Source organism: Hypomesus transpacificus, chromosome 9 (genome assembly GCF_021917145.1).
Source record: "Hypomesus transpacificus isolate Combined female chromosome 9, fHypTra1, whole genome shotgun sequence".
Lineage (NCBI taxonomy): Eukaryota > Metazoa > Chordata > Actinopteri > Osmeriformes > Osmeridae > Hypomesus > Hypomesus transpacificus.
In genome coordinates this window covers 6,210,490-6,225,793 of record NC_061068.1, presented here as the reverse complement: position 1 = coordinate 6,225,793, position 15,304 = coordinate 6,210,490, and the positions used below count along the sequence as shown (strand labels likewise).

At 41.5% G+C, this 15,304-nt stretch overlaps 1 protein-coding gene across 1 annotated transcript in view; it reads right to left on the bottom strand.

Moving 5' to 3' along the window:
• The window catches only part of cadpsb (Ca2+-dependent activator protein for secretion b), a 53,966-nt gene extending 40,507 nt beyond the window's left edge, over window positions 1-13,459 (bottom strand). Inside the window, exons 1-2 of the mRNA XM_047026290.1 lie at window positions 12,899-13,459; window positions 1,100-1,213 (exon numbers count right to left, since the gene is read on the bottom strand). Of these exons, the coding sequence (XP_046882246.1) occupies window positions 1,100-1,213; window positions 12,899-13,234 (450 nt within the window). The 5' untranslated portion in view covers window positions 13,235-13,459. The remainder of the gene's footprint in view (window positions 1-1,099; window positions 1,214-12,898) is intronic.
• Window positions 13,460-15,304: the final 1,845 nt, after the last annotated feature.

Below are 15,304 nucleotides of genomic sequence, written 5' to 3'. Positions count from 1 at the left end.
GAAAAAGACACAGTATCAGACACAGTTACCGTCAGGTCCAGCTTCCCTGTCTCTGACAGTCACATTGTGGCTTCCTTATCTCCTATGACTAAACACCAGTGACACTACAATGGAAGGACAGTAGTGTTTTAAGCCTGCCATGTTGTGTGTCTCATCCACTGGAAGATGAGAGTAGACTGTGGTTAGAGAGGTGGAACCATGACAAGCTTGTAACTCAATTAACATTGTCCTTTTGAAATTGGAGCATTCAAGGTTGTATGACACAGAGAGCAAACATCTGTTTGTGAGTTTTTTGTCTAAAGCCTACAGACAAAGTAACCTGTCATCATCCATTATGTGCATAATAACACCTCCCCACACTATTTCAATGGAGGTGCCATTTTGTATAACTAAATGCAATGACCTCATTTTCGAATTGATTGGTTTGGCTTTTCAGGCCCTCTCAAGATGCAGTAGTGGCTATTCTTTTGATTTTACACATCATACATCACACGGAGATGCATATACTTCCTCTATTGGGTATGAGGGATTACTTCTGATTGTGGTTTTAACCGTTATATTTGAACAATATCTGTGCCTTGCTTTCAACACTGAGTCATATTCCATCTGGTGAATACATGAGCACATAACACTGCATTTCATCCACCAGCAGCTTCCTCTCATAACCTGTGAGACCGGTTAGCTCGCTCTGTGAGTGGGTTGGATCCATCGCCTATTTGTATCTCAACTGCCGCTCTTTTAGATTTATAGAGATGTTCTATGTCTCATGAGGCCGCGCTGGAGGGCCTTTTTATTACTCTCATCTCTATGCTAATTAAGTTACATCTTGAAACGATAACTAATCAGGCTTGGTATCAGATTTTCTGCTAAGGCTATCTAGTGCATTTCACATGAGAAACATAACACCACTACATGGCCATCTATTGTAGACATGTGAAGATGAGTCTTGTAGAAGAGGACACAGGTCCAACAGTCCGATTACGCATTTGTAAAGAACCTAGGCTGACATTGCTGTGCAGGGTTAAGTCAACACATTATTGCATGTCATTTTGCTGGGCAGAGTCATAATGAAAAAGTGACATTAGAAGCGGAAGGTTACCTCGTAGTAGCTCTGAACAGCATTGATGAAAGCCTCATCAGCCACAATCTGAGTGTCCCCGTTGAGAAAGGCCTGGAAGCGGCCCTTGGTCTGCTCCAGTTGCTGCTTGGTTATCTGTGGAGGCAAGGACACACAGAGGACACTTCAAAGGCACAGCCATGGAGAGAAGCAGAGACTCATAACCATGGTTCCAATCAATAAAAATAGCTATGTACTGTGTGCTGTTATAATAGCGTCCAAATATTAGACTCCGTAGTGGTCACTCTCTGGCTAAATGATTGTATTTCTGTCTATGCTTTGGGCTAAAAACACAACAAGATATTTGTGGGTTATCAGGTAAAGGACCATTAATATTCATTGTGAAGACTAATGGACTGACTGGAAAGGGTAGAACGAATATCATGTAAACGTATGTTTGATAATCTAATCATACTTTTCCTATACTCATCCCATACACATACATTTGAATATGTATTTGACATTCTTTCATTAATGAGTAATGAACAGCATATATTTTATTAAAACATTAAATCAAAGTCTGCATTTAAAATTCGTAATATGTTCTCTAGAGGCATCCCAGTAATCATACTTTCCAAGAAATAATTCACTTTTTCACCTCAGTTATTATTTTTTATATGTTATATAGTGTAAGTTGCATGTTTACAGGTCAAGATGAAAGACGCAGAGGACAAACATTCCCTGACACCACCAGGGTAACAGCATGATTACTGAACAGACCATCGTAGCCCTTATAACTCAGAGCCAGTGTGCTAACATGTAGAGATTATTAAAAAATGTATGTCCATGATTACAGTACTGTGTATGCTGTTATGACCCAGTATGTGTTCAGCAGGGCTGCATTTTAACTGAGTGCCAGACTTTGGTGTGGGAGGGAGTAGGGACAAAACTGCCTCGTATTTTGTGCCTGTGAAGCTTTCAACACCATCTGTGTGTCCATGGCACTATTTCCCCACCTCTCAGTGCAGACCCGGAACCCACAATTTACAAGAGAAGCAAAGAGGAGACTGCCAGTGAGTTTTGTTCTCTACAAAGATGAAAGCTCACACATCTACCAGCATACATGCACATGCACAAAAACACACAGAGCTACAAGAAATTTGCTACAGATTAGGTGACACCTGGCTAAATAAAGGTGAAATAAAAAAAACTTAACATAAACTGACATCCTCACTCTTTTTCTGCTGTCCTTGAAGAGATACACACACCAAAATCACAAACCGTCATCAACCCCCAGCACACGACACAATCCCTCCTTGCTCGGTAGATCTGTCTGCCCAGACAACCTCTTCATCTTTAGGGAGTATTCTGCCTCAAACCCAAATCTCTGCTCTGACAACTTCTAACAGAGGGAAGTGAACCAGAAGAAGAGACATCAGACCACGATCAATACTTTAGATTTGACCTTGGCTTTTATTTTTTGGCTTCTTTCTTGCTGCTTCAACAGCAGAACATTGAGACCATTCTGACTGGTGCCTGCTGTATTTCTAATTGACTGCAGTGTTCAAGGACCGACCTAAGGCATCACTATGTTAATATTCAAACCGCTATGCAAATTAGTCAGTTCTACTGAAACACGGGGAGAGTGCAGCTATCACAGTCGTCCTTCGCTGTCCTCTCTGGCATTAAGGGTGCGTCCTCTCAGAGGATGAATGCAGAACACACCTCTTATTGGCAGCTATGCTTGACAATCTGCTTTTATTGTCCCTTATCATAATTAATGCTTACATATTCAACACTTAAACAACATTTACACAATGCATCCAGACTTCACTGATTCAACATAGTAGATTTCAGACCAGCTTTAAAATAGGGGGTGTGGTGGGGGATCTGGGGTTTCATGGAGGGAGACTAAAAGACTTAAAGGAAGCTGACAGAAATATCCAGAGGCAAAACTGGCATATCTGCCACTAGTCTGAAACTGAGGTCCCAGATAGCATCCTTGATAAATGCAGACAGTTTATTATTAAGTATTAGCTGCTTCCATTATAGAGCTGAGCCTCAGAGTCAATCAATGTTCAATGTTATTGTCTTGCATTGGGGTCCATGTGGAACTTAATTCCATGAAGGAAATACAAATTGAATTTAGAGCAATTGTTTCTTTGAACAAAATCAATACACCGGTCAAAAGTCCACCTGATGTTGGTCAGTCAATGACCAGGCAATATTGCAACTTTACATGATAGTACATATACCTTGTGGAAATATCAATGGGTAGCCTTAGTAAAGTAATTACAGGTTTTATTACACTAAAAGCACGTACTGTAGATGACACCTTAGATATCTTAGGTGTCTAATACTTTTGGGATAACATCTGATCTAAAGGAATACAGCGACCGCCAGGCAGACTCTGGCAAACAAGTTCTGTTGTTATCCCAGGTCCCTTAAAGGTCAAAGCTAATAATACCTTTTGTTTATGCTGACAGTTTTGTACTGTGCTTTTGTGTGACTTGATGTGATGCTACTGCATACTGTGTGAGTGTTAAGGGGCTAGTGTGTGTGTGTGTGTGCGCGTGTGTGTGTGCGCGTGTGTGTGTGCGCGTGTGTGTGCATGTGTGTGCATGTGTGAAGGGGCTAGTGTGTCTGTGCTGTGATGCTGTGATGCTGTGATGCTGACAGCACAGCAGGACAACAGACATGTACAGGGGACATGTGCAGAGAGAAGAACAAACCCAACAGTGCTCCAAAACAGTTCACTGTGGATCAGCTGCTATGCAGTAAAAAAAAAACTATTTCCTATCATTAATTGTGGAACCCTTGAATAAGTAAATCTAGTGATAGATTAAAAAAGGGCTCCATTTTCATCAGTGTTCCCAGACTCCCATGTCGTGTTATCCAGCCTAGCTCCTATCGATTCTTTCTCACCCAGCTCTTATCAAGATTGCACTGTAACACGGTGATTCATTGACACGCAATAAAGTGGGCGGTGACATTAATCACCCTCAACATGTCAACACAAGAGGGGACACAGACACACATTACACAAACACACAGTATACAGTACACACACATTACACAAACACACAGTATACAGTAGAAATACAGAGAAAAAAGCTACATTTACATAATGTTTAAAGCTATTTTGTGATACTGTATCTTTAAACTATTTAGTATATCTCCTATTTTTTTCATATTATTTTAGCAAGATCAAGGTAAATTTGTGCTTTTCAGTGTAGATGCTGGGCAGGATTAACCACTATTGTGGTAACCTATTTTTAAGCAGCTGAACAGTAGGGTGTAGGGCTGTATTTGGCAGCCCCTTTGTCACTGGTCACCCAGACACTCGTCTGGGACAGTTGTTGATTTGCATGAATGCTAAAATCACACCTTAATGACCCACCTCTGGAGAGGTGGTCTCAACAGTTGAAGAGGAAGGTGGACAGAGGAAGGACTAAAAGTTGTGTTCTTGTAAATATTATTCAAAACAGCTTTTAATGTCATGTTTGATATGATTTCATTTCTTATTTTATGTATTACATTCCAGTAATAATTTTTATGCTGTAACATGTACATTTACAGAGTTTACAGAGTTTTGTGCTTGCAGCAGAACAACATGTGTTTAACATATTCCCTTGTCTTGCAAGGGCACCACTTGGTCTACTGCAGCCTTGATTAATGATCCAATTTGAATTTGTATGTGTCAGAAATGTGTCATATGGTGTCCCCATTTTAGTCAGGTTTGGGTGTATATAGGAAGAAGTTTTACCAACCACTTTGGGTTCTGTTCATGATACAGCTCCGGTGCGTTTAGGTGCCTATTCTTCATTGTGAATACCTTTGTTAACCATTGCTCTGAAGGTATGTTTTGAATTTCATTATGTTTCATTATAATTGTATTGATTACCTCACTATTTACATAATAAACTATTAGTGTGTATTTTAAATTACTTGTTCTCCTTGAAATGTATCTATCACGCTACCACAGTGAAAACTTTTATCTAGTCTGGTTGATGAGGATAATACTGATTATAAACAGACTTTTGAAGTAAGTTTTAACTTAAGGCCTTTGAGTCACTTACAGTGGATCTCCACGCTCCGAAGGAATTTACCGGAGCCTCTGAGTGATCGGTTTACAATACTAGGTCGGTGGTTAAATCCATATTATAGTAGAGATAAATGACTGATTAGTGAACACGCTTACTTTAGGTTCGATGCTCTGATCAAGCAGACAATTTTTACCTCTGCCAGAGTTTCATGTCATTAACTGTTTAGCGCTCAAGGTTACAGGTAACGCACTTGTGCACATTTCTAAAATTGGAGTCAGATATTAACAAGTCAATTATCTCCCTGAACATCTAACCAGAATTGAATTGTGTGTCCCAAGCCGTGGACTAACACAAAGCGTCTCCGGCCTTACAATTCACCACCTACAAGGGCACCAGTGTGTGTGTGTGTGTGTGAAAGCTTGATCCTTGTCTACATACTGTAGTAGCGTGAACGGTGTCGCAATATTGCTTGATGAGGCTCTTGCAAGCCCCACACAGTAAACCCTCCTGCCAGATACTCATCATTTTTTAGAAGGGAAGCAACATGAAGATGCACAACGTTGAAAAAGAGGATGCAAGTACACTTGAGATCGTAACTTCTAAAATGGCTGTGCATTTAGTACTTCACACTGTGTCAAGCATCAGAAGCCGTATTTAACTAATTTATGCAGTGTTATTTTGAGGGTGTTGAAACACATCTTATGACTCATCTTGGCTACTTTGAAGCTCCACTTCTAACAGAAATATTACTGTCGACATTACTTTGAGTATGCAACCAACCAATATTGGAATACTGAACTTGTTTACGAAAGATAAGAACTGTTCATCAGGAATGTGTACTTGAAATACAGGCACACAAACATACTGACTGTACGCACACACGTCACACACATTACACATGTCACTGACACTTCACACACCTCATACCTATGTCTTACACACATCCATCATGCTGTCCCAAGGCAGACTTGTCTAAATGTCAGCCTGGTGTTTCACTTGCTGTCAGTATTACAGTCATCATCACTTTCCATAACAATCTTCAGTGTAGGTAACCAACACTGCAGAGAACACATTTGGTCAGATTCAGCTTGAAGATTATTTTAAAAAGGCGTAAGATAAATACCAAACACCATATTATCCAATGAGTAGTAGCTACAATACAGAAATAAAAGTCTGCTGTTTGTTGTAGGTGGCCAAAATAAGATATTGTGCTTGGGGTACATAATTTTTCAATAATCCCATCTATATTTTATGAGGACGTGATGAGAGAAAGTATCCTCCGGTCAGACAAAGCACTTTTCTGTCATGAATCCAGATGACAGCAGCAGCAGCCTCCCTTTAAGTAAACAACAAACAGGAATGGTAGCTAGCGCTCAGCGATAGTCACACACTCGCTGCGGCCAGAAGCAAACACAGAGGCACATCAGTCAGAAGCTCACAGATGTACCCAGCCTGACACACACACACACACACACAACATGCAAAGATACACACATACACATCTTAATAACTTGGATAGAGTTGGAGTGTCGTATTCCCTGTCTACAGAGACAGCAGAAAGTAATGGGAGGAAAATAGAGGCAACTGTCTCTATCCCAAACTCCAAGCTCCTGTCAAACTCTCAAGCTGTAGGACTACTCTGTAGAGGAACACAATGTTCAGCTCCACCTTCCCCCACCCTCCTCCTCCCTGTCTTCATCCCAGATTCAGAGCGCCCACAAAGCTGCTGCTAGTCTGAGCTGGTTTCATTCCTGGGTCTCTTAAAAGATTCAGCTGCACTCTCTTTATGTGCTGAGCATTGCTCAGGCCCCCATGTTAGTTTTCAATCACAGTATAATAATATATTATAATCATATCATATTTACAGTGAACCAAACCCTGTTTCACGTTACCTCTGACCTGGCAAATCTGAGAGTTGTAAATCAGAAGCATACCAACGCAGTAGCAATATGGGCATTTTAACGTAGTATGAAGATTAATGGCAAGATGTCAGCAGTCCATGGTAGCAGCAGCTTATAGGAAGTGGAGCAAAGCTTGGATGGGCCAGAATACAATCTGACTGAGCATGGCCACCACTGGCTATAACAGTCTGTGACGAGACATCAGGTTACACTCATCACGGAGACAAACCAATCCAATCCTCTCCTGGGGACACCCCTGTTCCCTTGCCCCCCACCCTCCTTCTCTCTTTTTCTTTCTTTCTTTTACTCTGAAGGAAAACAAAGAGAAAGATAAGCAATCCCATCATGCGTTTGTCAGATTTGAGGAAGATCATGTTGCACTCCAAAAGGCTTGCATCACATACAACATTCTGTCACATAGTGTACATCCAGCAAAAATCTATATGTCAAACAAATGAGTGCTCTGATACATTTACCTTTATCTGAGAATAAATGTGGCAAATCTTTTTTAATGCCAATCCTACTGAGCGAGACTGGGCCTTGATTGCCGTTTTTTCCTCAGAGGAAGACAGAAGGTCAAGATGACAAGGTCAGTGTTCGTGGTGGAGCTGTGAAAGGTGGGTAATGTGTGTGTGTGGAGGGGGTAGCAGGATAACATGGTTGTATTGAGTGTCTCACTGTAGCCCACATAGCTCCTAGAGGACCCTGAGCTGCTCTGCGGTACATTGCTGTTGTTGTCTCGTGATGCTTCAGGGACAGGAGGAGGGGCAAGAGGGTGAGGTAAGAGGTGCAGGAGGGTGAGGGGCTGTTGCAAGGGTGCAGCTGGGAATTGTGGTAATGAGTTTCATGAGGTCATGCTTTTGTCCCTACTGGGGGATGAGACTGTTCATTGTCCAATCTCATTTCATGTTGCCTGGCTCATGTTCCGTCTATCCCAGTTCTCCTTACTTATGTAACAATCTTCCATCTCACGCTTCCTCCAACACCTCCGCAACACACCTGTATTTTGTTGGAGGTCATTTACCAGCAATTTAAGAACTTTTACGACATTAAATATAGCTAACATATATAACAATTATTAAACAGCTAACATATGTAAAATGCTACTGAATCACTACTGAGGAGTGCACATTGTGTGGAACAATGGCCTCAAACGGATTAACGGATTGGTTTGGAGACATGGGGAAGTTTTAAAAAGTATAAAAATGTAAGAGAACAGACTGCACTGGAGCAGGCAAGAATGTAACATCAAATACACAAGGACAAGTTGAGCTAGGCACATACAGATTTACAGTTAATGACCTTCAAATCAGAAGGCACTACTCAAGTTCTACACACTCTCGCAGACAAAAGGGTCAGGTTGTGCTTTGTGTGTGCTCTCTCCCTCAATGATAGCTAATTCAATATGTACAGTAAGGTCTCTATTGTAGGGAAATCGTAGGCGGTTACCATTCATCTTCTCTAATTGACCTGTCGTTTTTTGGACAGCTGACGTTTACAAGGGTTTATTGGGCACAAACGGACACATAGGTTAGTGTTTAATTACCATGCTGCAGAACATCTTATTGTTATGAATAACGTCAGCCACATCCAACATTGTTATGAAACAGCGCAGCTGGAGCACCAGTGAATTATGAATATACTGTAAATACAAAGACACAGACTGAATCAGAGACAGACAAAGGTAAAAAAAAAAACAGGCTTGCTAGTGATAAAAGTGTTTGTATGCATTCTAAACACATGAATTGTCCATTTATAGCACAGTCATGAAAACCACCTTCTAGACATATCCCCTTCTTGAAATCAATCACATAATACATCAATTGAGAAATAGTCTTGGTTCATTTTCTTTGCACTACATTGTGTTCCAAAGCACTGTTTGCTATAAAGCCCAATGGAAAATTTATATTTTCAAAAGCTTCTGTGATGAGTGCTAAGCTACATGGTCTGACTGCAACATCCCTAACAGAGATATATGACTGGTATGGATGTCGAAATCATTATGTTTTAAGAGAGGTGATATGAACTATAGAATGGGGCATGTGTGCTTGGTCCTCTCCGCCTGGGGGCTTCAGTTATTAATGACTTGTCAATCCCAATGTGTCATGTAACTTCCATTGGCTGCTTGCATTGTCCACCAGTCCTTAAGCAATCGTGGTCTGGAAATGAGGCCGAATGAGCAATGCATTCAAGGCACCATGACAGTTTTAATAAAAACAAGGCATGGTTATTTCAGGTAAGCTTTCATACACTATACATCTATCTTAAAAGCACACTGGCCAAGTACATTATTTATCCAGATTTACAGTTTATACAGGATCAGCACAATGTCTACTCATCATCCAATATGTACTATGTATGTACTTATTGGCTCTGAATAACACCTCTTTTAGTTTTGTTTAAGACGTTTCCCTATTTACTGTAGACACTTTACCATATACTGTTGTCTCTTTTTCTTTCCAGGACTGTATGACTGCTGTAAACCACTTGACACTACTGTTTGTCATAATACTTGACCTAAACACAACCTTGGCGACACTAGACAGCATTATGGATCTCATAACATTTAGCTGAATGTCCTTCACTACCTTTGTCCTGCTGTTAGGAGTGTGGGCTCTTCATTATCCATAGCCTCAGAGCACATATTAACCTCCCCAATTCCAGTGTAACCTTGACAAAAAGAATTCCCATCTCAACTATCTGTTTCTTCTCACCTAATAAACTACAGAGTTATCTCTTTGATGGCCTGTACACAATCCAGGTCTGCTCTCTTCATTTCCAAAGACAATCCATATTATTATGGTATGATTATTGATGATACTGCTGTGTCACTTATTGGCAGAGTTGAAACAAACAGTTCAGTGCAGCTACCGTATTCCGTAGTGTACTGACCTATCCTAGCCTACTGTACACCTGTACATTAAATCAATGTCTGTTCTGCAAAGAAAAACTATTTTCCCTTCTGAAGTGGACTGCATGCCTCCATCTTCATCTTCATCTTCATCTCCATCTTCTGGTCCCATCCAACGTCTATAAAGCCGAACAATGGATTTTGGTGTTTCAAAACCCATTGACACTGTATGACTATGTTTAGCTTGTGTTCTGCTCCTCTCTCTTACCAACCGTCTCTGGAGGAGGGGATCCCTCTCTGAATTGCTCCTCCCAAGGTTTCTTCCATTTTTTCTCCCGGTGGGAGTTTTTCTGGGAGTTTTTCCTTGTCTTCCTTGAGGGTTTAGGTTGGTTGAGGGGCAGTTCTATGGGCGCATGTGAAGCCCTCTGTGACATGCTTGCGTGTAAAAAGGGCTATACAAATAAATTTGATTTGATTTGATTTGATAATGTTTTCATCCCACTGTCTCTCATTTTCATCCTAACTATGGGTGTGAAATGACTTTATAATGGCATTCATCATTTATCTTTTTCTCAGCTCAGTGGAGACATGTGGATAACTGCAATTCTCCTGTGCCTATTTCCTATGTCTCTAGTCCCTTTAACAAACACAATGGTTCTCGTCACCCAACAAAATGTAAAGGTACAAAGAGGTTCCACTTTTTCAACAGTTTTCCCAGACCTGTGCAGGCAACTGTGGGAGGACCAAATTGCTAGGATCTACTACATTACAGGAGCACTAACTTCATCCATGCACTGATTTGCGTCTAAATCTGGTTTCACAATGAAATCATGAAATCCTGTTCTCCAGCAGCTGTGTGGCGTCACAGGGCAGCAGAGGAGGGGAGTGCAGTGCTTGAATAGAGGTGCTGGTTTTTTCACCCCACCACCCATCCTGACAGATGGGTTGGCTTGGCCTTGGGAGATCTGAGCACTCACAGGTTTCATGTACATAATTCATTCAACCATTAACATTTTCTTTAGGCCAAGACCATGTCAAGGGGGGCGTTGGTATATACTTTTATAAACCGTGCTCAATACATAATATGCACAAAAGAAAAAATAACCGCAATCATGAACCCTATTCAACAAATGAGTCAATGACATTAGCAGATACTGTGCATTACGGCATCATCACTTTCTCCCTTAGGTGTTCAAAACGTTATGACCAAATGAACATTACGTAAAACTTGTTTTCATCTTACTAAAAATAACGGGCAGTCTTTAATTGCCCTATTGTGGTTGTCTTAATAGGGTCACAGCACTGCACTTCCATGAGCAGCAGCCCAGCTTGGACACTGGGCTGCCTATGCCTGTTTCACAGTGATAGCCCAGTCACTGCTGTTTGGGTGCCAAAGCTCCTTATAAGGGATTATCATGCTGCCGCTCCACAAGCTACACAGAGGGCTTTCAAGTCTTTTCATTACAGAAATGTTTTCATCATATTTCTGTGACTAATCTATAACAAGTCAAGAGCTATAGGCTGTAAAATATATTTTTTTCTGGTCAATAATTATGAGGAATTTTGGCAAATGAGATGGACTTCTTATGGGGTTGCAACAGCAGGGGCTTTTTACAAACAGTGTCTGCAGTCAACGTTTAGTCATAGTAGCTGAATACCCTGTAGCCTCTACATCTAACATTAGATTGGAAATGATACTGGTTTCACTAGCATGTTCTTCCAATACCTACATTCTATCTCAACTAATTGTGTGTTATTTGTAAGTCATTTTATGTATTTTATGTAAATGTGTATGCTCAAGTTTAGGATACAGTTAAATTAGTTTGACAAAGAGTTACTTCACCAACCATCTTCAGTATACATCCTGACTTATACTAAAATAAGTTCCAGGCCTGTGAATTGGAATGATGAAATGCGATCTCCGTTACGAAATTAAAAAACCGAACTGGTCTAAAAATGGATTTGACAAATTATAGCTTATTTTAAAACGAAAATACATTACGACCTTGACACTTATTTAGAATTCAGAATACGACTAGCTTTAACAGTTAGGCTGTGTGCACCACACCTGATTCGCAATGATTTGTGATAGAGCTTAATCTATTAAAGTAGGACTGATGCAAGTGAGGTTTATGATAGAAGACAGCGGGCCTGGCAGGTGTCGGCTGTTGCAGCAAGTAAGAATTGTCATCCGCAAAATACAGTTGGCTCTGTTGAAAGATTGCATCGTCTTTTACAAAAAAAAATTGTAATTATGAAAAAAGAATTAACTAAATCCATCACGCATCATCAACCTAAATGTAATGTAACGATTGTAGTAGGCCTTATAGAATATAAAATGAGTTGATTGGGCACCGCAGTTTAGATGTGTAGAGTTGTGGTGTGCAGGCTGTAGCCTATACAAACACCACATCAACTCCAGACATAGTGCTCCGACGTCTGCTTCCAGTATAAAAGTCACCTTGAGAAAACAAATCGACGGGGCAATTGATGGCGCAAATGAGCTAGAATTGCATGCATCCGCCAAGATTTGACGCACACTGATCCTACAGTCCACTGAACATGAGCAAGTCACATGACCACGGAGGGTCTCAAACGGCGATGACACTACACAGTTTTGGATGATGTCTATCGATCCTTTCACACTATGTATTTTGGCCTGGCTGTCCCATAACCCAACTGTCCAGCCAGACTAGTTCAGGTGATGGTTTATTTATGCTTATAAAATAATCTAATGTTGCCTGTTTGACAGACCTCTGCAGTTCCATAGTCCCTTCAATATGGGCTACAGACCTCAGAGCAATGATGCCTCGTGTTTGAGTGGCCAATTTCATTCCAATTTGCTTTTATATTCTGTAGCCTAATCCATTAATGACCCAACCTGCATTTTCGAAAGTTCTCTAATTACTATGACTGAGGCATTGGGTAAATGTTCATGATATGGGACAGTAAGGTATTTAGGTCCTCAGTGAATGCATCTCACTGATTTAAAAAAAATTGTTTGGCATGTGGTGATTTCTGTGTCATTCCACGGTGGCCTTACCTTCTGTTGTCGCCGTGCCATGTCAGTGGGCTGTTTTGCATTGAATGGATAGGCGACGCACCGCATTACAAAGACATAAAGCTGCAGCTTCTTTTTACGCTCCTCTTCCTCCCTTTGCAAATTCTCCACCTCCTGTTTTTCCTGCTCACTGGCAGCCGACGGACTCGGACTAGTTGGTCGGGCGCTGCTGCGACTGCTGCTCGGCGCCAGTCCGCCAGAGCTCTCGCTGGTCCTGCTTGGAGATATGCGGGATCCGGCCTGGGGTGCCATCACCTCCTTGCTTTCCTCCTCCACTATCCCATCCGATTCCTCCTCGCTGGACGATGGATCCAACATCTTGTCCCTAAAGAGGATGAAGGTAACGGACTGAAATTGGTCGATGTGTAAGGAAATCAGCCAAAATGCCCTTTCTAAAAGGTCGATTCAGAATAACTTGAAACTCGTTTCGAAACGTTATCTTAATGCTATTCGGTTTTCTACGTGATGCAGAGAATAGGCTACGTCTGATGCTCTGAGAAATCCGTGATGCTGCGTGCAAAGACACAGTCTCCGCCTGCACTCGTCAATGCTTACGTGTTTTCTGTGTTTTAACTCGCTAGTCACCGTCGTGGATGTGCAAGGAGGTAGAAGGGGTAGAGCGAGGGGGAGGGGTGCGGTTGAGTGAAAGCTGCTCCTTCAATGAAAAGCGCCAGCGATGGCCTCTTCCTGCCTTGCAGTCCGCGCGCAGGAACACAGGCGCCAGGAACTAGCCGTGGTCCTGAATCCGCTCACTGGTGTCAATGTCTTAATCGAGGGTTTTTACCAATTTACGTTTTTTGGGGACAGCACTGTATTCAACCTATCATAAGAATCATGTTTGTTCTCACATAGCCCCATCACATTCATAAATCCAAATTAAATATGTAGAGATATGTAGTTGTACACCATTAACTCGTTGCTTTTTACTTTTAAAAATAGTGTGAGTTGGTTTATCTCCCATGTAGATAGGTCACATATTCCCAAAATAGCATCAGTTTTGCCTCAACAATACAAAACAAACCAGCCACAACAGAACTACAGAACAATGAATCTGGATTAATTATGCAGAACACGTTCAATGAACAAACACATTTGTACATTTGTATTTGATTGCCAGTGGTGGACTCAGGGAGAGGGGGGGCAAGTAACCCCCTCTTGTGCCCCCACGCTAGCAAAAGAGCCCTTGTGGATGCCCCTATGGTAGATTAACCATGATAAAGGGTCCTGTACAGTAGCCCAGTTTGCAAGCAAACGTGATAAAGTCCCTTCTAGGGTGCCTTACCAGTGGAGAAAACGTGATGCAGTGCCCTCTAGGGTGTCCTACCAGTGGAGATAATATGCATCTATTTTGACTATTTTTTGGCCTTCGCATGGTCGCTCTTATTTACCGTGCCCCGGTTGGAGGACTTTCTCAAATGTCTGAACTGCTTTTGATACAAACCTTATACAAAGAGGGGGTTATGCCATGGTAAAATGTTAGCAAAGGACTTCCTGGGACAATAATGACTGGTGCTATAAGGTGTCAACTGCTAGCAGTTGATCTTTCTCAAGACTTATATCCCATCACATCAGTTTGTCCAAGGAGTACTATGGACTTTCATGTTGTACTGACATCAGACCATGGGGACACAGCTCAAATCTGAACGAACAGGGTTTATCGTTAGCAAGGAGTGACTACTATGGGTTGATATGACATCTATGTAAATGCACTTGGGGTTTGAATGCACTTGTTTTTCAAATGAACCCAAATGAGAGAGGATCAGAGAGAGACCTCCCTCCATGTACAGAATGGGTGCTGGTGGTTCTATCTCAGTGGAGCTGTGCACCCTTCAGTGAAGTCACTGCACCTTCATCTCTCTCTGAAGACACATTCACTGGGGGAGTGATATCAAGCCACAGGGGTTACAAGCACACTGAAGTCTCTGCACTTAGACTAAAAATAAGAAAACCCACTGACCCTGACTGGAGTGCCAGATGCTCCGCAATATAAGGCAGCATATCAGCATACAATATATATTTTATTGCAGTCTGGTAGAGGTGCTTGTTAAATTGACCGTTGTAACATTAATTTAATGGCTAAGGGATCATGCCAGATTGATCTCAACAATAGAGCAAGAATGAGAAAAGGAAGATGGCCCTTCAACCATACTTTTCATCCTTGATAAATATATGCTTTGTTGTCAAACCAAAGCCGTAGGTTAACTACCACCGCTACTCCGGGTCACTGCCTGCACCCCATTGGGAGGTCTAGCACTGACTTACTTAGCAGAACAACTCTCAGCATTTTAACCATTAATTATTTAATTATGTTCTCTTCTCTGGTCTTGCAGCTTCAACCTAAGTGTGTGTACTTAAATGTTGATGAACTTCAAAGTATACTGAAAGTAA